Source organism: Schistocerca nitens, chromosome 3 (genome assembly GCF_023898315.1).
Source record: "Schistocerca nitens isolate TAMUIC-IGC-003100 chromosome 3, iqSchNite1.1, whole genome shotgun sequence".
NCBI classification, from domain to species: domain Eukaryota; kingdom Metazoa; phylum Arthropoda; class Insecta; order Orthoptera; family Acrididae; genus Schistocerca; species Schistocerca nitens.
Window position 1 is genome coordinate 774,567,669 of NC_064616.1, and position 25,449 is coordinate 774,593,117.

Here is a 25,449-nt window from a genome sequence, read left to right on the forward strand (position 1 = left end):
TGTTAACAGAATATGGAATCGGTGGGTTCAGGAGGGTAATACTGAACGCCGTGCTGGATCCAAAAGGCCTCGTATCACTAGCCGTCGAGATGACAGGCTTCTTATCCGCATGGCTGTAACGGATCTTGCAGCCACGTCTCGATCCCTGATTCAACAGATGGGGACGTTTGTAAGACAACAACCATCTGCAAGAACAGTTCGACGACGTTTGCAGCAGCATGGACTATCAGCTCCGAGACCATGGCTGCGGTTACCCTTGACGCTGCATCACAGACAGGAACGCCTGCGATAGTGTACTCAACGATGAACCTGAGTGCACGAATGGCAAAACGTCATTCTTTCGGATGAATCCAGGTTCTGCTTACAGTATCGTGATGGTCGCATCCGTGTTTGGCGACATCGCGGTCAACGCACATTGGAAGCATGTATTCGTCATCGCCATACTGGCGTATCACTCGGCGTGATGGTATGGGGTGACATTGGTTACTCGTCTCGGTCACCTCTTGTTCGCATTGACGGTACTTTGAACAGTGGAAGTTAGATTTCAGATGTGTTACGACCCGTGGCTCTACCCTTCATTCGATCCCTGCGAAACCCTACATTTCAGCAGGATAACGCACGACCGCATGTTGCAGGTCCTGTGCGGGCTTTTCTGGATACAGAAAATGTTCGACTGCTGCCCTGGCCAGCACATTCTCCAGATCTCTCACCAACTGAAAACGTCTGGTCAATGGTGGCCGAGCAACTGGCTCGTCACAATACGCCAGTCACTACTCTTGATGAACTGTGGTATCGTGTTGAAGCTGCACGGTCAGCTGTACCTGTACACGCCATCCAAGCTCTGTTTGACTCAATGTCCAGGCGTATGAAGGCCGTTATTATGGCCAGAGGTGGTTGTTCTGGGTACTGATTTCTCAGGATCTATGCACCCAAACTGTGTGAAAATGTAATCACATGTCAATTCTAGTACAATATATTTGTCCAATGAATACCCGTTTAGCATCTGCATTTCTTCTTGGTGTAGCAATTTTAATGGCCAGTAGTGTAAATGTAGTCTTGCGTAAAAGAACATCGCCAGATAAATCGTAACAATAACAAGGAAGCAAGAAGGAAAGAAGGCGTCTTACCTGGTCGGTGGCCATGGTCATGCTGAGATTGAGGCTAACCAGAGAGTTGAAGCAGGGCATGAGTCCCAGCAGGATGTTCGGCGTCATGTGCCGCAGGTAGGAGATGTTCAACTTCTTCAGGTTCTGAAATATACAACAAAAATGTTTACATAATTCTGTCTTAATGTTTTCATTTGTTGATTATTAGCTGACAAACCCGGCATTGCCCGGGTATTCACTCTGACAATTTTCTATTAGAAACTAAAACAAAAAATGAACTGTTTTTGTAGTGAAGTATCGAAATAGCTTCATTTCCACGTTTTCATGAAAACACCTTTGAAATTCTGAATCAGAAATACAAAGAAGTATGCATAATGTACAAATGCATAAGTACAATATACAAATTAAGAAACCTGATCGCGGGCAGTTTCTGTACGCTGGGCGCAGCTACTTCGCGTGTCTACAACGCGACTTTGTAAACGTCTCTATGGCAACTCCTCTAGCATAGCTCTGTAGACTGCTATTATGTTCGCATACAGCCGTTTGCAATTCGCAGTTGAAAGCTGTCTAAAGCGTAACTAGGTGTCAGGGATTACCGTAAGTTGACTCGACTCCAGGAGTATCTTCAAAAAATGGTTCAAATGGCTCTGAGCACTATGCGACTTAGCTTCTGAGATCATCAGTCGCCTAGAACTTAGAACTAATTAAACCTAACTAACCTAAGGACATCACACACATCCATGCCCGAGGCAGGATTCGAACTTGCGACCGTAGCGGTAGCTCGGTTCCAGACTGTAGCGCCTAGAACCGCACGGCCACTCCGGCCGGCCCAGGAGTGTCTTCCTAGTAAAGAATAAATGTATTAAAACGTCATGGTTGATATGGCATCTTTTTTTACGAATCTCGGAATTTATGACGTCATATCTTTTGGTCTATGTCATACAATGACATATTTGTGTAGGTGCATTCAGAAGCGTATTTGGATACTCTTAATGGCTCGAATGGCTCTGAAGACTATGGGACTTAACTTCTGAGGTAATCAGTCCCCTAGAACTCAGAACTACTTAAACCTAACTTACCTAAGAACAACACACACATCTATGCCCAAGGCAGGATTCGAACCTGCGACCGTAGCGGTCGCGTGGTTCCAGACTGCAGCGCCTAGAACCGCTCGGCCACTCCGGCCGGCGGATACTCTTAGCAAAATGTGTTGCGATTAGAGTTAGAAGCGGAGAAGTTATAAATTTAATGTGGTAGTTTTTTTACACATCTCACCATTTATGACGTCATATCTCTGAACTGTGCATGGTAACAATATGCACTTTTGTAGGCGATTTAGCAGCACATGTGGATACTGCCTGCGAAATTTATTGCGAATACAGTTAGTAGTATAAAAGTAGAACATTTAAATGTCATTCATGACGCGGCAGTTTTTCACCCATCATACGGTTTATGATGTCATATCACCTGAACTGTGGTAGGTAGGTGATTTTTATCCCCCGCCCCCAGAAATTGTTTGTTGCCTGATAGTAATTAAACTGTGTACCAAGTTTGGTTGAACAACACACACACACATTTGTATAACATTTATGGATTTCACGCTCTACACGGTGGCGAAATATCACCAACAAAATAGCGGCTGTCTGTATTCATGCTCTTCAAAATTTAAAATAATGAAATCCATTAAAATTAAGATTGAACTGCAATACATACAACGATGTGGGTGGTTGATAAAAAAAGTGCACTTGCGGAACGCTGATGATCAAAGAAACGAAGATACGAGTTAACGTCCCGTCGACAACGAGGTCATTAGGTACGGAGCATATGCCCGTCTTGCTAAAGTATAGGGAAGGAAATCAGTCGTGCCATTTAGAAGGAAACACTCAGACATTCGCCTTGAGCTATTTAAGGAAATTGCGAAAAACTGAAATGTCGATGACCAGACGGAGGTTTAAGCTGGCTTCCTCCCGGAAACGAATGAAATGTTTATGCTGCGCCACCACTCTCGGCCTGATAATAAGGGCACTGCCATCGGTAAAAAGCGGTCTTTGGATAGAGAGGTACGTGTAGAGGAATTACATGAATATGATGATATTACGAGCCTGAAGTGATATTTGTGGGGCCGTGTCAAATGGAGTGTTCGTCAAGATTTTTATGGAGATATTATTTTAGGAAGTTAGAGGTAAAGGTTCAAATAACAGAGACCCGGTTTACCTAAGGGACGGAAGAAGCACAGACTATAGCTGACAGGGAAATGGTGCAAATGGCTCTGAGCACTATGGGACTCAACTGCTGTGGTCATAAGTCCCCTAGAACTTAGAACTACTTAAACCTAACTAACCTAAGGACAGCACACAACACCCAGCCATCACGAGGCAGAGAAAATCCCTGACCTCGCCGGGAATCGAACCCGGGAACCCGGGCGAGCTGACAGGGAAGATAGATTCCGACACAGGGTTATGGATCAGGACGGAGAAAGTGAGTTAAGGTTAACAATTTAAAGTCATGTAGGTTACCTCCGGGCGGAATGCTGAGTCAGTACGGATGAAGAGAAGTAGGCATACACTGATCAGCCAGAACATTATTACCACCTATCTCATAGGCGGTATGTCCATCTTCGGCACTTAGAACAGGTGCGACACGTCGTGGCGTGGAAGCAATGAGGGCTTAGCAGGTCGTTGGAGGGAGCTGACACCACATCTGCACAGACAAGTCACCTAATTCCCCTAAATTCCGGGGAGTGGCGGTGATGAGCTGTAAAGCCACGTTCAATCACATCCCAAATGTGTTCGATCGGGTTCATATCTGGTGAGTTGGGGGGCCAGCACATCAATTGGAACTCGCTACTGTGTTCCTCGAACCACTGGATCACATTCCTGCCCTTGTGACATGGCGCATTGTCTAGATGAAAAATGCCACTGCAGTCTGGAAACACGATCGCCATGAAGGAATGTTCGTGGTCTCCAACCAGTGTACGATACACCTTGGCCGTCATTGTACCTTGCAAGAGTTCCAATGGACCAATGGATGACCACGTAAATGTTCCCCAGAGCATAGTGGAGCCGCTGCCAGCTTGCCTCCGTCTAGCAATACAGGTGTCAAGGAGCTGTTTCCCTGGAAGACGACGGATTCGCGCCCTCCCACAGGCGTGATGAATGAGGAATCGCGATTCATCAGACCGTGCAACGCTCTGCCACTGCGCCAACGACCAGTGCCGATGGTCACGTGCCCATTTCAATCGTAGTTGCCGACATCGTGGTGTTAACATTGGCAGCTGTGTTGGTAGTTGGCTGCGGAGGCCCATCGTTAGGGAATGTTCGGGGCACTGTGTGTTCAGACACATTCTAGCCTGGCCGGCATTAATGTGTGATATTAGCTCCACCACAGTTCGTTGCCTTGACCCCTATTACCAGTCTGCCCTGTCTATGACGACATCTGTAATCGGAGGTGGTCGTCCAACCGGACGACATTTGGATGTGGTTTCGCCACGTGTCGAAGACACTCACCACAGCACAGTTCGAACGCCCGACAAGTCCTGCAGTTTCCGAAATGCTCGTGCCGAGCCGCTGGGCCATCATATTCTGCCCTCGGTCAAACTAAGATACAACACGAACCTTCCCCATTCTACTCACGGATAGCACGCACATTGGTACTAGGTGCACGTTCGTGTGTCTGAATAGCAGTTATTCTTCGCCAGGTGGCGCTGCTATTGCCTGGACGGGTTTTTATCGATAGCAGGTCGGTGGTCATAATGTTCTGGCTGATTGGGGTATGTTGTCAGAGGCGCGACAGCGCTCATGTTCATTAGGAAGTGGAGACAGGCTGGTACTTCTCTGCGGGAAGTCAGGGTTTTACTGGGAAATCTGAAGAGGTTTGCAAACCTAGTTATCTGTTGAACAATGCATCTGGGAGAGGGTCAGCGTAGGAGAGAGGAGTGACCAACAACGTGACGGTAACGGACTTAAGCGAGTGACAGAAATCGAGAAGAGTGAAACCCCAGGTAAGGGTATTTGGGGAAGAAGATATGAACTCTCACACTATCGAAATGCACTGTAGCCAGTGATACACTGTCGTCAAGTTGCAACCAGCCACAAGTATTTTAGAAATGATTTTATTGTACCGTGACGTGTTTCGGGCCTCAGTCTATCGTCAGACGGTAGCGTTGATTTCTTGGCAAGTTTTACATTTGTATCCTACAATATAACTAAGTTTTTTATTACATGGTTTAGAAACCATTTTACATTTTTATCCCAAAATATAACAAAGTTTTTGTGACTGAATAGTTTTCAAAAGGTTTTACGTTGTATATAAACTTCATACACTGAAGAGCCAAAGAAATTGGTACACCTGCCTAATATCGTGTAGAGCCCCTGCGAGCACGAAGAAGTACCGCAACACGAAGTGGCATGGACTCGACTAATGTCTGAAGTAGTGCTGGAGGGAACTGACACCATGACTCCTGCAGGGCTGCCGATAAGACCGTAAGAGTACGAGGAGGTGGAGATATCTTCTGAACAGCACATTGCAAGGCATCCCAGATACGCTCAATAATTGTCATGTCTGGAGAGTTTGGTGGCCTGCGGAAGCGTGTAAACTCGGTAGAGTGTTATGACGCCACTCTGTAGCAATTATGAAAGTTTGGGGTGTCACATTGTCCTGCTGGAACTGCTCAGGTCCGTCGCAATGCACAATGGACTTGACTGGATGCAGGTGATCAGACAGGATCCTTACGTACGTGTCACTTGTCAGAGTCGTATCTAGACGTACCAGGGGTCCCATATCACTCCAACTGCACACGCCCCGCATTACAGAGCCTCCATCAGCTTGAATAGTTCTCTGCTGACCTACAGGGTCCATGGATTCAAGAGTTTGTCTCCATACCCGTACACGTCCATCCGCTCGATACAATTTCAAACGAGACTTGTCCGACCATGCAAAATGTTTCCAGTCATCAACAGTCCAATGTCGGTAATGACGGGCCCAGGCGAGACGTAAAGCTTTTTATCGTGCAGTTGTCAACGGTACACGTGTGGGCCTTCGGTGCCGAAAGCACATATCGATGATGTTTCGTTGAATGGTTTGCACGCTGACACTTGTTGATGGCCCAGCATTGAAATCTGCAGCAATTTGCGGAAGGGTTGCACATCTGTTACGTTGAATAGTTCTCTTCAGTCGTTGTTGGTCCTCTTCTTGCAAGATCTTTTTCCAGCCGCAGCGATGTCGGAGATTTGATGTTTTACCGGGTTCCTGATATTCACGGTACACTCGTGAAATGGTCGTACGGGAAAATCCCCACTTCATCGCATCTCGGAGATGCTGTGTCCCATCGCTCGTGCTCCGACTACAACACACCACGTTCAGACTCACTTAAATCCTGATAACCTGCTATTGGAACAGCAGTAACCGATCTAACAACTGCACCAGACACTTGTTGTCTTAGGAGGGTCTATAGGCGTTGCCGACCGCAGCGCAGTATTCTGCCTGTTTTCATATCTCTGTATTTGAATACGCATGCCTATATGAGTTGTTTTTTGTGCTTCGGTGTACATTGCGCTTATTTCATGAAAATCTCGCTTTTACGTACTATAAGAGAGAGGTTTGATTGTCTTTTTCGTTCCATGCTGATCCACGAGTTAAACAAAATACAAGTTGGCGGATACATTTGTTTACATTGGCTGCTGACTTGATGTACCAAAGAACGTGATATGTGTACAGATATGGCACTCTTCTGGAGCTACTGCAAACATACTTCTTTTGTAGTATAGATAATTTAAAAGCTATACATTTAATTATTTAGGTTTGAAAGCGGTTGGTAATGTCCAGTGATGAAAGTTCTGTATGTCAGTAGAGTATTATTTCTAACATTTCAAATTGAACGAGTTGTATGATGTTTTTTAGGTATCATGTTCTTTGGCACATCAAATTTGAAGCCGATTTAAGCAAATATATCCATCATCTTGTATTTACTTTAGCTCATGGATTAGCACGGATCGAGAAAGAGAACCAAATCTCTGCATTATAGTATGTAAAGGAGAACTTTCATAATGTATGTACAATGTGTTGAGCTTATATACAATATAAAACCTTTCGTAAACTATGTAATCACAAAAACTTTCTTATATTTTAGGACAAAAATGTGAGTGATACCAAGAAATCATAATTACCGTCTGACAATGGGCTAGGTACGAAGCTAGTAACGGCAGAAGAAAATCATTTCTAAAAAACTTTTGACTGGTTGCAGTATTTCCTACAGTGAAATTTACGTATCATATACTTTCTGGAAGGCCACCGACAATGTATAAAGCATTTTTTTAAATCTTCACTTAGCTGCTGCATAATGTGCTCTGTTAGCACAATAACCCTCTTGGAAGTAGTGAGCGCGTCAGATCGTGCGCCTTACGGCTGCCGGCATTTGTATGCCTCGAGGGAACACTGGCATGATGCGTCACCTCATGTGACCGGAGTTGCTGATGCAAGGAAAGCTTCATATGCAATGGACTGGCTTGCTTGGAAGCAAATTTCTGTAAGACGGGGTTGGTCAAAAATATTTCCGGAAGGCTTTTGACACTGTACCACATAAGCGGCGTGTAGTGAAATTGCGTGCTTATGGAATATCGTCTCAGTTATGTGACTGGATTTGTGATTTCCTGTCAGAGAGGTCACAGTTCGTAGTAGTTGACGGAAAGTCATCGAGTAAAACAGAAGTGATTTCTGGCGTTCCCCAAGGTAGTGTTATAGGCCCTTTGCTGTTCCTTGTCTATATAAACGATTTGGGAGACAATCTGAGCAGCCGCCTTAGGTTGTTTGCAGATGAAGCTGTCGTTTATCGACTAATAAAGTCATCAGAAGATCAAAACAAACTACAAAACGATTTGGTAAAAAATATCTGAATGGTGCGAAAAGTGGCAGTTGATCCTAAATAACGAAAAGTGTGAGGTCATCCACATGAGTGCTAAAAGGAATTCGTTAAACTTCGGTTACACAACAAATCAGTCTAATCTAAAAGCCGTAAATTCAACTAAATACCTAGGTATTACAATTACGAACAACTTAAATTGGAAGGAACACACAGAAAATGTTGTGGGGAAGGCTAACCAAAGACTGCGTTTTATTGGCAGGACACTTAGAAAATGTAACAGATCTGCTAAGGAGACTGCCTACACTACGCTTGTCCGTCCTCTTTTAAAATACTGCTACGCGGTGTGGGATCCTTACCAGATAGGACTGACGGAGTACATCGAAAAAGTTCAAAGAAGGGCAGCACGTTTTGTATTATCGCGAAATATGGGAGAGAGTGTCACAGAAATGATACAGGATTTGGGCTGGACACCATTAAAAGAAAGGCGTTTTTCGTTGCGACGGAATCATCTCACGAAATTCCAATCACCAACTTTCTTCTCCAAATGCGAGAATATTTTGTTAACACCGACCTACATAGCGAGAAACGATCACCACGATAAAATAAGGGAAATCAGAGCTCGTACGGAAAGATATAAGTGTTCGTTATTTTCGCGCGCTATACGAGATTGGTATAATAGAGAATTGTGGAGGTGGTTCGATGAACCCTCTGCCAGGCACTTAAATGTGTTTTGCAGAGTATCCATGTAGATCTAGATGTAGATAGAAACACCGTGAGAAATCCATGCTTGTAGTGAAATGCAGATGCTAAGTAAGCCTGTAGGTTGTGCTGTTGTATTTGACCACGAATGGTACCTGTGCAATGTCCTCAATAGGTTGCAAGTATCAGCCGTGGTCAGAACAGTGTTCTGTGTAGTTGGGAGTGCATTATGTCGGCGCTAAGTGAAGTCGAACGTGGGCAAATTGTTGGTTCTCGTATGGCGGACGCTTCGTAGACAAGGTAGCCAAATTGTTTGGTGTTACGAGAGACATCCTGTCGTAGATTTATGCCTCATACAGGGAAAGCAGAAAAATTTCATCCGCTAAGTTGAGTTATCGTGACTGACGGTCACTGAAGAGGACTGTGACGAAAAATAGGAGGACGACAGCTGTAAAAGACACTACAGAACTGAATGTAGCACTCGCGAACCCTGTCAGCACCAAAATAACAGAAAGAGGACTCCATAAGCTGGGAAATGAAGGACGAACCGGAATTCCAATCTCACTCATCGTGATGCAAATGCCCGTAACAGGAAAACGTGGTGCTGAAACCGTAATACCGGGGATATGGGGCAATGGGAGAATGTCATTTGGTCGGATGAGTCTTGTTTCACACTGTTTCCACCTTCGGTCCGAGATTACGTCCCAAGTGTGAAACACGGCGGGGGCTTCGGTAACAATTTTGGCAGCCAAATCGTGGCATTCCGCGGGTCCCATGGTTACTCTGCAATGTCGCGTTACTGCAAGGAATTATGCGACCATTTTGGCTGATAAGGTCCAGCCCATGGTGCAATGTTGGTTCCGAAACGATGGTACTGTGTTCCAAGACGAGAGGTCCACTGTTCACATAGCTCGCTTCGTCCAGGACTGGGGGTGAATTTTCGCAACTACCCTGGCCACCAAAGTCACCAGCTCTCGGTATTATTGATCCTTAGTGATCTACTTAGGAGAGAAGGGTGCATGATAGCTATTCACCTCCATCGTTGTTACTTGAACTTCCCACTATTTTCAGGAAATGTGGCTTAACATTTCTTTGAAATATTTCAGGGCCTGTATTTATCCATTCCAAACAGACTGGAAGCAATTTTGAATGGCAACAGGTTTCCTACACCGTATTAGGCACGGTAATACTGTATGTTGTGTTTTTGGTGTTTTCTAATTTTTGTCCACCCCTGTATGTCCGTCGACTACACTGCGTATCTTCTACGCTTAAATGATTTTCACACGTAGAGAATCTTAATCTCAGCTAAAACACTAGTTTCAATTGTGAGAGTTCATATCGGACTGATCCTGAATGTGCTTGACTACGGATGAGAGCGTAACACCTTTTCAAACTAATGTATTCGCATAAAAATTCATTCTCCCACAGAGGCAAATAGAGTAAACGTATCGTATTGAAGACAAAGTTATATGAAATTATCTAAAAGACAAAAAATGAAAAGCATATGATACGTAAAAAATGTTAAGTATTTCATGAGGAATGGCCAGGCTAATATCATGTTCTTGGAAGGTTCAAGCAAGATAACAAAAAATAGAACATTTCTTTGCTTCATTGTACCTTAAGAAGAGGACTATTTCAGCCATCTGAAGATATACAAGTGTGTTCAAAACTAGCATATTAAAGAAAGGGAATGAACGGTGGCAGATCATTCCAGTACAGTCACAGAGTTCACAAGCGAATATGTTTATCTTAAAGTTTTTATGTTAAAAATAGTAAAACATTGTGCACATTGACCAGTGATACAGACTACCAGGGGTAACAGAAACCTATGCCATTTTTTACTGCAAAGAATAGAAAAGTTAGGTTCGAGTTTAACGCCTTATCTAAATCGAGGTCGTCTAGCACAGTCAGAGAATGATGAAAGAGAGAACCGAGGCGTTGTCAAGTGAGCCAAACTGGTACTTATTTTTAGCGATGCAGATAGACGAGGAAAACAATTCAGGACGACTACACAGTGATCAGAACTCAAATTCTCCCCAATACGAGCCCACTAAGTGAACCGCTGTGCCAGCTAACACGGTTTTTATTGCGAGAGAACAATAGGAAAGCTATGTGAAAATCTGTTTCCTTTAGCGCAGTTAGCGAGATGTTAATTAATCTTCTAAATGCAACGAGAACTGTGATATATTCTGAACAGACACAGGCCTGCCTATAAGAAAGACGGGAGACCAATTGTCGTCACCGCATCGCAGATGCTGAACATACCGGAGGTGCAAAATTGTTAAGGCTTTCGTGGCCACTTGTTGACAAAATGCCTATTGGCTTCTGTCTCAGGTTCTTCGGCCGACGTTCATCTAATGATTTTTCTGACGTTTCGCCAGCACGAGTGGCTGGCATTGTCAAAGCTTCACCCTCCATTGCCATCGGTGAATTCCTGAGACACTTGAACAGCCTCCATGCCAACATAACATTTACCATGGAAGTAGAAAAGGACAAGAAACTGCCATTTCTAGATGTGCTGGTCACAAGGGACGGCGAAAACATGGGACACAGCGTGTATCGAAAACCGACACACACGGACCGATACCTGCACAAACTGTCAAACCACCACCCGAGCCAGAAAAGAGGCATGATTAGTACGCTCGTAACGAGAGCAGGACGAATATGTGAGCCTCAACACCTCAAACGAGAAATGCAACACCTGGAAACTGTTCTGAGGAGCAATGGGTACTCCACAAATTACATTAGAAGTGTAACAGAGCCAAACACTCGGCGAAGTAAGGAACCAGAAAAAGAAATGTCGGGTACGGCCTTTCTGCCATACATTCCCAGAGTGACGGACAGAATCGGCCGTATACTGCGCAAACACGGCGTAAAGACGATTTTCAAACCGACAAGGAAGATCAAAGCGTGTCTTAGATCGGCGAAGGAGAAAAGAGACCCACTTGCAATGTCGGGAATATACCGTATACCTTGCACATGCGGAAAAGTTTATGTCGGAATGACTGGACGATCCATTAACACCAGGATCAAAGAGCATAAGCGACATTGCAGGTTGGGGCAGGTGGAGAAATCGGCCGTGGCAGAGCACGCACTGAATGAGACCGACCACGTAATAAAATTCGCCGACACGGAAGTTCTGGCTGCAGAGAAGCACTATCACACGCGCTTGTTCAGAGAAGCTGTAGAAATCCAAAAACACGCGAACAGTTTCAACAAGAAAGAGGAAAGCCTTAAGGTAAACGGATCCTGGCTTCCCGTACTGCAGCGAACGGCCGTCGCAGGTAGCAAGAGGAGAACCGCATCGGAAATGACCGCGGAGAAGCCCTCGGACGTTGGCGCTCCAAGTACATATAGTCTGCGGCCGCGAGCTCGGCTCCAGTTCACCACCGGCAATGGAGTGTGAAGCTTTGACAATGCCAGCCACTCGTGCTGGCGAAACGTCAGAAAAATCATTAGATGAACGTCGGCCGAAGAATCCGAGACAGAAGCCAATAGGCAGTTTGTCATACCGGAGGTACTTCCTCTCACTGACCTTGGCAGCTTACAGCACAGGCAAGTAGTAAACTTATAGCGACGTTTCCTTCTGTTTTGCCAATAACGCCATAAATGGATGTTCTGATCCGAATATACAGCAACACTGAACCAAATACACTTTCTCCAGTTTCAAAACATTCAAATGATTTCATGCAGTATAGTGTTCTGATTCCGTCACAAAAAATGGTTCAAATGGCTCTGAGCACTGTGGGACTTAACATCTGATGTCATCAGTCCCCTAGAACTTAGAACTACTTAAACCTAATTAACCTAAGGACATTACAAACATCCATGCCCGAGTCAGGATTCGAACCTGGGACCGTAGCAGTTCCGGACTGAAGCGACTAAAACCGCTCGGCCACCGCGGCCGGCGCATCCGTTACACTAAGCGGTATTAGGTAAGATGTGTTAGGCATCCGACTGCAGGGAAACATTGGGAATGTGATGTTTTCATTCCTTAAAATACACATTGAAATGGTTCAAATGGCTCTGAGCACTATGGGACTCAACTGCTGTGGTCATAAGTCCCCTAGAACTTAGAACTACTTAAAACTAACTAACCTAAGGACAGCACACAACACCCAGCCATCACGAGGCAGAGAAAATCCCTGACCCCGCCGGGAATCGAACCCGGGAACCCGGGCGTGGGAAGCGAGAACGCTACCGCACGACCACGAGATGCGGGCGAAAATACACATTAGATTTCCTTGTTATGAAACGCTGTAGATCTGGGGCTATACGCAGTAGATCGTTGGTAAGTTTAAAAAGTTTCGTAACGTACGCTATGTGACAAAAAAAAGTGAAGCACCAGAAGAGGAGAAGCAATATCTATGACATTAACGGACTGAAGGGGAATTTGATAATACACTCCTGGAAATGGAAAATAGAACACATTGACACCGGTGTGTCAGACCCACCATACTTGCTCCGGACACTGCGAGAGGGCTGTACAAGCAATGATCACACGCACGGCACAGCGGACACACCAGGAACCGCGGTGTTGGCCGTAGAATGGCGCTAGCTGCGCAGCATTTGTGCAACGCCGCCGTCAATGTCAGCCAGTTTGCCGTGGCATACGGAGCTCCATCGCAGTCTTTAACACTGGTAGCATGCCGCGACAGCGTGGACGTGAACCGTATGTGCAGTTGACGGACTTTGAGCGAGGGCGTATAGTGGGCATGCGGGAGGCCGGGTGGACGTACCGCCGAATTGCTCAACACGTGGGGCGTGAGGTCTCCACAGTCCATCGATGTTGTCGCCAGTGGTCGGCGGAAGGTGCACGTGCCCGTCGACCTGGGACCGGACCGCAGCGACGCACGGATGCACGCCAAGACCGTAGGATCCTACGCAGTGCCGTAGGGGACCGCACCGCCACTTCCCAGCAAATTAGGGACACTGTTGCTCCTGGGGTATCGGCGAGGACCATTCGCAACCGTCTCCATGAAGCTGGGCTACGGTCCCGCACACCGTTAGGCCGTCTTCCGCTCACGCCCCAACATCGTGCAGCCCGCCTCCAGTGGTGTCGCGACAGGCGTGAATGGAGGGACGAATGGAGACGTGTCGTCTTCAGCGATGAGAGTCGCTTCTGCCTTGGTGCCAATGATGGTCGTATGCGTGTTTGGCGCCGTGCAGGTGAGCGCCACAATCAGGACTGCATACGACCGAGGCACACAGGGCCAACACCCGGCATCATGGTGCGGGGAGCGATCTCCTACACTGGCCGTACACCACTAGTGATCGTCGAGGGGACACTGAATAGTGCACGGTACATCCAAACCGTCATCGAACCCATCGTTCTACCATTCCTAGACCGGCAAGGGGACTTGCTGTTCCAACAGGACAATGCACGTCCGCATGTATCCTGTGCCACCCAACGTGCTCTAGAAGGTGTAAGTCAACTACCCTGGCCAGCAAGATCTCCGGATCTGTCCCCCATTGAGCATGTTTGGGACTGGATGAAGCGTCGTCTCACGCGGTCTGCACGTCCAGCACGAACGCTGGTCCAACTGAGGCGCCAGGTGGAAATGGCATGGCAAGCCGTTCCACAGGACTACATCCAGCATCTCTACGATCGTCTCCATGGGAGAATAGCAGCCTGCATTGCTGTGAAAGGTGGATATACACTGTACTAGTGCCGACATTGTGCATGCTCTGCTGCATGTGTCTATGTGCCTGTGGTTCTGTCAGTGTGATCATGTGATGTATCTGACCCCAGGAATATGTCAATAAAGTTTCCCCTTCCTGGGACAATGAATTCACGGTGTTCTTATTTCAATTTCCAGGAGTGTATTTAAATGATTTTACACTGAATAGCTAAAGAAACTGGTATAGGCATGCGTATTCAAATACAGAGATATGAAAACAGGCAGAAAATGGCGCTGGAGTCGGCAACGTCTATATAATACAACAAGTGTCTGGCGCAGTTGTGAGATCGGTTACTGCTGCTACAATGGCAGGTTATCAAGATTTAAGTGAACTTGAACATGGTGTTATAGTCGGCGCACGAGCGATGGGACACAGCATCTCCGAGGTACCGATGAAGTGGGGATTTTCCCGTACGTTAATTTCATGGCTGTATCGTGAATATCAGGAATCCGGTAAATTATCAAATCTTCGACATCACTGCGACCGGAAAAAGATCCTTCGAGAACGGGACCAACGACGACTGAAGAGAATGGTTCAAAGAGACAGAAGTGCAATCCTTCTGCAAATTGTGCAGATTTCAATGCTGGGCCATCAAAAAGTGTCAGCGTGCGAACCATTCAATGAATCATCATCGATGTAGGCTGCCGAAGGCCTACTCGCATACCCTTGATGACTGCACGACACAAAGCTTTACGCCTCGCCTGGGACCGTCAACACCGACATTGGACTGTTGATGACTGGAAACATGTTGCCTGGTCGGACGAGTCTCGTTTCAAATTGTATCTAGCGGATGGACGTGTACGGGTATGAATCCATGGACCCTGCATGTCAGCAGAGGACTCTTCAAGCTGGTGGAGGCTCTGTAGTGGAATGGGGCATGTGCAGCGGGAGTGATGAGACCCCTGGTACGTCTAGATCGACTCTGACAGGTGGCACGTACGTAAGCATCCTGTCTGATCTCCTGCATCCATTCAAGTTCATTGTGCATTCCGACAGACTTGGGCAGTTCCAGCAGGACAAATCGACAACCCACACATCCAGAATTGCTACAGGAACATTCTTCTGAGCTTAAACACTTCCACTGGCCACCAAGCTCCCCAGACATGGACATTATTGAGGATATCTGGGATGCCTTGCAATGTGCTGTTCAGAAGAGATCTCCACCCCCTGGTACTGTTACGGATTTATGGACAGCCCTGGAGGATTCATGATGTCAGCTTCCTCCAGCACTACTTCAGACACTAGTAGAGTCTGTGGTACGTCGTGCTGCTGCACATCTGAGTGCTTGCGGGGCGCTACACGATATTAGGCAGGTGTACCAGCTTCTTTGGCTCTTCAGTCTAAAAACGAGACAAATTTACAAAGAACTTGGCAGTAGTAGCTCGCTTATCAGTATGACATTGCTTTTCTTCTGGACTGGATGCATGCACTGGTTCCATTGGGAAGGCTGTCATAAAGCTGTTGTGTCCTCTCCAAATGGTTCAAATGGCTCTGAGCACTATGGGACTTAACTTCTGAGGTCATCAGTCCCCTAGAACTTAGATCTACTTAAACCTAACTAACATAAGGACATCACACACATCCATGCCCGAGGCAGGATTCGAACCTGCGACCGTAGCGGTCGCGTGGTTCCCGTCTGTAGCGCCTAGAACCGCTCAACCACCCCGGCCGGCGGGATCCCACACCGCGCAGCAATATTCCAGCAGACGACGGACAAGTGTAATGTAGGCTGTCTCTTCAGTGGGTTTGTCGCATCTTTTAAGTGCTTTGCCAACGAAGCGCAGTCTTTGTTTCGTCTTCGCCACAATGTTATTTATGTGGTATTTCTAATTTAAGTTTCTCATAATTGTAATTCCTAGGTATTTAGTCGAATTGACAGCACTTAGATTTGTGCGATTTATCGTATACCCAAGATTTATCGGATTTCTTTTAGCACCCATGTGGATGACCTCGCATTTTTCTTTGTTTAATGCCAATTGCCACTTTTCGCACCATACAGAAATTCTCTCTAGATCATTTTGTAATTGTAATTGATCGTCTGATGATTTTACTAGACGGTAAATTACAGCATCATCTGCAAACAGCCTGAGGGGGCTGCTCAGATTACCACCTAGATCATTTATGTAAATCAGGAACAGAAGAGGGCCTATGACGCTACCTTGCGGAACGCCAGATATCACTTCTGTTCTACTCGATGATTTACCGTCTATCACTACGAACTGTCAGTGTGGAACTGCGCGACCGCTACGGTCGCAGGTTCGAATCCTGCCTCGGGCATGGATGTGTATGATGTCCTTAGGTTAGTTAGGTTTAAGTAGTTCTCAGTTCTAGGAGACTGATAACCCCATAGTGCTCAGAGCCATATGAATTTTGCTTTTTGAACTACGAACTGTGACCTCTCTGAGAGGAAATCACGAATCCAATCACACAACTGAGACGATACTTCATATGCACGCAATTTGATTAATAGTCGCTTGTGAGGAACTGTATCAAAAGCCTCCTGTTAATCTAGGAATATGGAATCGATCTGAGACCTCTTGTCGACAGCACTCATTACTTCATGGGAATAGAGAGCTAGCTAGCTGCGTTGCGCAAGAACGATATTTTCTGAATCCGTGTTGGTTATGTGTCAATAAGTATTTATTATTATGACTGCAGACACATCTGTGACAGATTGGACATACAGAAAACTAGATGAGAACATCAGACAGCGGGTACAAGGACCTTCTCGCCTTTGGGGGCGTTGTTCCGTTTTTGAAGAGTACCGCTCGTAATGTATGTGAGTTGTTTCTGTGGCCAGATGTTATTCCTGATGATACAACAGTAGATGAATCTGTGGTGGGGATAATGACGTGTGTATCATTGGTGTGCGAAACGCACCACTTTTTGCAAGTGTTTTCATATTTTAACCTTCAATGTGTTTTGTTTTTGAGGCCGGAACGGGTTACCAGCCCGGTGACGTAGTGACATGCGACAATGATTAAGACACTAAAATCATACTTGAGTGGAGGGTGGTTAAAATCCTCGTTGTGGTTCCCCTAAAGAATTTTAAGCGAATGCTGCGGCAGTTCCTTAAGAAAAGTCGACTGCCGAAGTCCTCCATATCTTGAAAACACAGCTTGTCGACTCTAATGACCCCGTAGTTGACCTACGTTAGAGTGCAATCTTCCTTCGTTCGCTTTTCGACAAGCAATTTATGGGCAAAAACGACGGTTATCATAGCCTTTTTCGAGGGTGCCTATTGAAATATGGAAACATGTCATCAACAGGAAAGCCTGGCACATAAATGAAATGCAAACAGAACACGTGCGTCTCCATTTGTGAAATCTACATCTACATGACTACTCTGCAATTCACATTTAAGTGCTTGGCAGAGGGTTCGTCGAACCACAATCATACTATCTCTCTACCATTCCACTCCCGAACAGCGCGCGGGAAAAACGAACACCTAAACCTTTCTGTTCGAGCTCTGATTTCTCTTATTTTATTTTGATGATCATTCCTACCTATGTCGGTTGGGCTCAACAAAATATTTCCGCATTCGGAAGAGAAAGTTGGTGACTGAAATTTCGTAAATAGATCTCGCCGCCACGAAAAACGTCTTTGCTGTAATGACTTCCATCCCAATTCGCGTATCATATCTGCCACACTCTCTCCCCTACTACGTGATAATACAAAACGAGCTGCCCTTTTTTGCACCCTTTCGATGTCCTCCGTCAATCCCACCTGGTAAGGATCCCACACCGCGCAGCAATCTTCTAACAGAGGACGAACGAGTGTAGTGTAAGCTGTCTCTTTAGTGGACTTGTCGCATCTTCTAAGTGTCCTGCCAATGAAACGCAACCTTTGGCTCGCCTTCCCCACAATATTATCTATGTGGTCTTAACAACTGAAGTTGTTCGTAATTTTAACACCCAGGTACTTAGTTGAATTGACAGCCTTGAGAATAGTACTATTTATCGAGTGATAGAATTCCAACGGATTTCTTTTGGAACTCATGTGGATCACCTCACACTTTTCGTTATTTAGCGTCAACTGCCACCTGCCACACCGTACGGCAATCTTTCCTAAATCGCTTTGCAACTGATACTGGTCTTCGGATGACCTTACTAGACGGTAAATTACAGCATCATCTGCGAACAACCTAAGAGAACTGCTCAGATTGTCACCCAGGTCATTTATATAGATCAGGAACAGCAGAGGTCCCAGGACGCTTCCCTGGGGAACACCTGATATCACTTCAGTTTTACTCGATGATTTGCCGTCTATTACTACAAACTGCGACCTTCCTGACAGGAAATCACGAATCCAGTCGCACAAGTGAGACGATACCCCATAGGCCCGCAGCTTGATTAGAAGTCGCTTGTGAGGAACGGTGAAATATTGTGCTAATGGAAGTTAACGGCTTCAATATTTCAACGGCCATTTTAACTATGCTGGAAACTAGCTTCAGCAAAAGTCTGCAAGTTTTATGAGAACGTAAAGGCATGAAAACCGGGAAAAAAATCATTGTTTAGGCCACATTTGCGCTGGTGGCCAAGAAACACTTGATAATTTTACCGAAATATATTTGTAGGATCGGTAGATCCAAGGCAGATAGTAATACGTTCTGAACGGATGAACATTAAATGATTGGATTTTACGCCAGAGATTTTGGTGTTGCAACCAGTTCTGCAAGCTGAGTTAGCGGGTAGCCTGACTAGCAGGCGAATCCCTCTGCCGTTGCAAAGGACACTGCATACAAGGAAGCGATACAGGTAGACGCGTTCATCTCTGTCTCAGCAATCGGGATCCCCCGTTCATCCAGATCATTTTTTAAGCACGGCGACTGTACAGTATGTCAAACAATCGACGAAAACCATCATTAATTTTGAAATGAGCGAACTGCTATACACAGACCGTGTCTCGGTTTTCATCAACATGTTAACTGAGTTGCAAAGTACTGCAGTGCCCCGTTTGTTGCGACTGTAAAATGACATAAAAGAGAAAGTAGGCGGTATTGTCATAGACAAAGAGCTAGATGCGCTGCATAGAATGGGTAGAGGAGACATGTTGAAAAAATGTTGCTGAATTTACTGTTGGAACGCCAAGGGTTTTAAATTGGGAGAAAATCCGGGAAGAAACTGAAGACTTTTCTTTCAAAAAGATGATTTCTGATGATAAAGTCATCGGCATTTTTTCATCTGCAGCCAATGTCGCTAGTTATAACGGATTCTCTGACGAAGGTGGCGCTCACTATGAACTGCGAGACGTTCGAACAATCCATTGCGCAACTTGACAAAATAAAACCCACACACTCACAGACAGTATAGTACATAAGGTAACTGAACGAATTACGCAATGAGACGAACAGAAAAATGGTTGAAATGGCTCAAAGCACTATGGGACTTAACAAAAATGGTTCAAATGGCTCTGAGCACTATGGGACTCAACTTCTGAGGTCATTAGTCCCCTAGAACTTAGAACTACTTAAACCTAACTAACCTAAGGACATCACACACATTCATGGCCGAGGCAGGATTGGAACCTGCGACCGTAGCGGCAGCGCGGTACCGGACTGAATGGTCGCCTTCGTTTCATTGGGAGAATTTTGGGAAAATGTACCTCGTCCATGAAGGAGACAACGTATAGAACGCTAGCGCGACCCCTTCTTGAGTCCTTTTGGAGTGTTTGGAATCCCTGCCAGGTCGGATTAAAGGAAGACATCGAAGCAGTTCAGAGATGTGCTGCTGGATTTGTTACTGGTAGGTTCGACCAGCATGCAGTTATTACGGAGGTTCGAGTCCTCCCTCGGGCACGGGTGTTTGTGTTTGTCCTTAGGATAATTTAGTTAAGTAGTGTGTAAGCTTAGGGACTGATGGCCTTAGCAGTTAAGTCCCATAAGATTTCACACACATTTGAACATTTTTTTGAACAGTTATTACGGAAATGCTTTGTAAACTCTAATAGGAATCCATGGAGGGAAGAAGCCGCTCTTTTCGCGAAGCAGTACTGCGGAAATTTAAAGAACCGGCGCTTGAAGCCGACAGCAGAACGATTATGCTGCCGCCTACGTACATTTCACGAAAGGATCACGAAGGTAAGATGCGATAAATTAGAGCTGGTACGAAGGCTTCTAGGTAGTCGTTTTTCTTCGTTCTATTTGAGAGTGTAACAGGAAGGGAAATGACTAGTAGTGGTACGTGGTACTCTCGGCCAAGCACTGTACGGTGGATTGCGGTGTATTTATGTAGATGTAATGTAGATATAGACGAAGACAATGATAGGGGGTAATTCGACCGTGTTCATTTCAAAGAAAATTTTGTGGTATTCGCCTTAATCGGTTTAGAACAGGGCCGGCCACAGCCCGCCAAGACGCACGTGAACCGTACACGGGGGCCGAAGCTCAGACAGTCTCGGCTTTGCTCGATTATACTCGGAAGTAACCCGTACAAGGCGACATTTCATTTAGTATTGCTGTGTGACATTTTTCAGTCGGTAGAACTCTCTTCAGTTCGGCAAAATCGTGATGTCAGCGCCGTTGAGCCCTTCGTTATTTGTTCGTGGCATAAAGGACGTTCAGAGGTCCAGTGGCTGTTTATACAAAAAAAGACAGTCTAGCGATCTATCTTCAGAAGATTTTAAGACAGAATGAGAATGACAGACGAGAGGGATGAGAATTCTGAATCTCTATTATGCAGTTGCGTAACTGACGGGTACTGCAAATTTTCTATGAAATGACATCACAGTACCATGCAGAAAGAATTTAATGATTTTGTTGACAATGAAAGAACAAAAAATTACAACGGTCGACCGACGGGTTTCATAGTTCTGTTCGCAAAAAAGCCCTTTGTGCTGAACTTGCAGGTATGGAGCACGTGAAGAAATTTGTGGTATGAATAGTAAAATTTCTGAAGTGGCATGCATTATTCCACTGACAGTTGCAACAATTTTTGATGGAACTGAACTAAGAATGTGGAGACTTTAAATATTACTGCAAAGTACGTTGGTAAAGTCAAGGAGCTTGCCTAGACGATTTTTCGATTTAAAACTCGCTATTATTGAATTTATGAAGGGAAAAGTAGTGCTGGAAAATTGGAACATCCGGAATGGATTGCAGACCTCGCATTTTAATTGGACTTGACCGTGCACTGCCCACAGAAGACACTACAAGGCGTCAAACGACTTATTTCGCATTTGATGGATGTGCATTTGAAAAGAAAACCGCATTTTAGAAGGAACAAATTCTGACAAACACGGCCCAGTTCTCTAAGCTCAGTGGCGTTAAAGAAAACGTGAGGTGAGAAAAATTCATTGTGGCCTTCAAAGAATTGCAGGGATAGTTTTATAAACGTTCTGAGGCCACCGCCATTCTTAGATCTGTTTTCGAGACTGTTTGCCCTTTCAGTTGAAAGCGTCCCGATGCATGTACAGGTGTAATTTACTGATATGCAAGGTAATTCCCGTTTTAAAGACATATGTTTTTAGGTCTGCCTGCTTAGCTGGGTGGTAACGTGCCCGGGTTCGATTCCCAGCCGGGTTGGAGATTTTCTCCGCTCGGGGACTGGGTATTGTGTTGTCCTCATAATCATTTCATCCTCATCGTCGGCACGCAAGTTGCCCAATGTGGCGTCGAATGAAGTAAGACTTGCACTTGGCGGCCGAACTTCCCCGAATTGGGGCCTTCCCGGCGCACGATGCCATACGCTCATTTCATTTTTTCATCTTTTTGCGTCAAAACATTGTTTTACTCAGGTACAGTTTCCACGTCTCCATAATGAGGTTGCAAAAGTGCTGCATATTTCTATCAACATATGGGTGTGAAAGATCTTTTCTCGATTACGAAACTAAATAACTCACGATTACGTGGCAACCTGAGTGCGAAGGTCTGCGAAACTGTGTGCGTCTGTCCGTATGCTGCCACTTAGTTCCACATAAAAATTATATTAAGTCTTTGCGCAGTAATAACGTTGAAAATCTGTTTTCTTTGTGATCTGTGTTGTTGAGATATGTGATATATAAAACTAAGACCGAATGCAGTGCGACTGCACTGGCATTTAAAAGCGGCTCGTTCGCAGTTTCCCCATCCTCCCGCTTCTCACGCTGAGACAGTGTGCTGTGGCGGTGGTAAAAATGCGCATCTAGGATGAGAACTATGGCACTCGTGTCAGGACATGGGACGCGAGCCGATTTCTTGCCCAACCACTGGTTTAAAGGAAAATCTAAATACAGATGGATAGCCCGGGGTTTCAAACCTTTTCCTTCAAAATGAGAACCCAGTGCGTTAGCCATTGCGTCACTTACTACACTAAATAAACGATTCATAGATCATTAACAAATCACTTGCTTGATAAGTAAGGTAATTTGACAAATTAATATCGATAATATCTCTAATGAGTCCCAGATATGTGAAGTATGAAATAGCATATCTGTGTTGCTATTGCACTTTTTTAAAAATTCTATAATAAGTAACAAAAAGACCTTGACTATTTACGCTGCATATCTGCTCCAGTTAATTGTTTAAGAAATGAACGGTATTCCTCATAGGATCATTCCAGATTTTTGTTCCAGTACTCTGTAAGATTCGGCTGGTACAACTGGGCAGAGACTTTTTTCATTTTTTTCATCATTTCCATGAAAGCTTTTACTCAATACAGACGACTGAACCAGGCTTAATACTGAGTTTTAAGACTAAAATAAAACTCTGTTCGTGCACGCTTTTCGGAGAAATTTCTGACGTCGTTTCTGGTGCCCTTCAACTATAAATAGCAAGGATGAGGCGAAATGTGCCGACTAATTCAACTAGTGCCGAGAGGAAGTGGCTAAATCGATTAAAAGCCGCCCGGGCTGACCGCCACGGCAGAATCACATTTCCGCAGCATCACAATGTGCCTCTCCGAAAACCTCGAATTAAAGGGCAATGGAAAACGAAGACCTGAGAGGAAGCACTATTGCTGGGCAGCGGTTCAGAGTGACCGACCAGGAAGAGGAGGAGGCTGTTACCAGCTACAAGCGCGGTGCATTAGCGCCGTGTTTGCTCGCAACCGTGGCCACAGAAAACACCGCGCCACATCCCATCGACCTACATCCTGCGCTCTCCCACCCCCGCCCCTGCATAGCCATTGACGAGGGCAGTGTGTGTGGGGCCCTTCTGCTCGGCCTTTTATGCCCCGAGATTATCAGACGGGGTAAAGTACTAACATACCGGCTTAGTGCCTCTGTACTCTCGCTCACAATAACCGATTGCTTTCTCACTTGTTTTAGAGTATGCTCATTCCTGCGTTTTATTGGCAGGACACTTAGAAAATGTAACAGACCTACTAAGGAGACTGCCTGCACTACGCTTGTCCGTCCTCTTTTAGAATACTGCTGCGCGGTGTGGTATCCTTACTAGATAGGACTGACGGAGTACATCGAAAAAGTTCAAAGAAAGGCAGCAGGTTTTGTATTATCGCGAAATATGGGAGAGAGTGTCACAGAAATGATACAGGATTTGGGCTGGACATCATTAAAAGAAAGGCGTTTTTCGTTGCGACGGAATCATCTCACGAAATTCCAATCACCACCTTTCTCCTCTGAATGCGAGAATATTTTGTTGACACCGACCTACATAGGGAGGAACGATCATCACGATAAAATAAGGGAAATTAGATCTCCTACGGAAAGATATAGGAGTTCATTCTTTCCGTGCGCTATACGAGATTGGAATAACAGAGAATTGTGAAGGTGGTTCGATGACCCCTTTGCCAGGCACTTAAATGTGATTTGCAGAGTATACTTGTAGAGTTAGATGTAGATGTAGAAGCCATACAGTCGAGCATCGGTATACCAATGAGGCAAAAGTGCCGTGAACATCGAGACAAACATCTCACCGGCCCACAAGGTTGAAGATAACCGTTTTGTAAACACCGTGTCTTGCTACGTGAAGAAGTTTGTAACTTCTTCTACACATCCTCGTCCAATATAAATAATCGACTCTCCAGGACATTTCTTAAGGAACCGAAGGCGTGATAATCGCATGTGGAGATAGATCAGGACTATAGGGCGGGTGCTCGAGTTTCGCTCACTTGAGTTGGCGTAAATTACGCGTTACGATATTTGCGACTGGAGACGTGCGTTATCACGAATTAGCAGGTCCCCTTGTCGCAGTTGGTTTTTTTCATTCTCCGAAAGGGGTCTACCGGTGTTTGTCCTTCGGCAGCCAAGAACAGTGTGCCGGCCTGTGTGGACGAGCGGTTCTAGGCGCTTCAGTCTGGAACTGCGCGACCGCTACGGTCGCAGGTTCGAATCCTGCTTCGGTCATGGATGTGTGTGATGTCCTTAGGTTAGTTAGGTTAAAGTATTTCTAAGTTCTAGGGGACTGATGACCTCAGCAGTTAAGTCCCATAGTGCTAAAAAAAAAAAAAAAAAAAAAAAAAAAAAAAAAAAGTTCGCGTTTCAGCATTTACCGCACGCCACACTGATCTCTTGCCTATATGTAGGTGTTTATACACTCGGATCGGAGTCGCGTTATCATGCATACACACTGCAACAAAGCCCCCAAAAGGAACTTTTTGATCGCCCCCTTACAGTATAGGAGCAACGTGAAATATCTTAACTTGAATGACATCTTGTTTTGTTGTATTAACCCATGTTGCGCAATAACGCAAGTCAAGTGCCAACTTCTTCTGCAGAAAAACGTGGGGTTAACCCAAACTCGTAGTTTGTTAAGCGTTTTTCTTTTTTTAGTATTTTGCTATTAGCAACCCGTCGTCTCCAATGACCCACTGCTGGGTAATTGTATATTGTTAGCTTCCTTAGTCCCATTTACCTTCATATATGTATTTCACTGAAAATACAGTGTGTTATAGCACCTAAACCAATAAAGATATTCACACCATGTGTGGCTTGTGTGACAGACAAACTCACGAAGCTTTGTATATATGTGTTCCAGGTTGTCGCAAGTGAAGCATAATGAATACGGTTCACGAAAAGGCTCAGTGTGTGGAATGGTTTATTCAGACGAAATCGGACACGCAGGTTCAAGGGAACTTCAAAAAATGTTTCAAATGGCTCTGAGCACTATGGGACTTAACATCTGAGGTCATCAGTCCCCTACAACTTTGAACTACTTAAAACATAGCT

At 45.3% G+C, this 25,449-nt stretch overlaps 1 protein-coding gene across 2 annotated transcripts in view; it reads right to left on the reverse strand.

Annotated features, from left to right (window-relative positions):
- The window catches only part of LOC126248781 (uncharacterized), a 661,014-nt gene that overhangs the window by 124,718 nt on the left and 510,847 nt on the right, over positions 1–25,449 (reverse strand). For both annotated transcript variants that reach the window (XM_049950154.1, XM_049950153.1), the window contains exon 3: positions 1,128–1,250. In XM_049950154.1, coding sequence (XP_049806111.1) covers positions 1,128–1,250 — 123 coding nt within the window. The remainder of the gene's footprint in view (positions 1–1,127; positions 1,251–25,449) is intronic.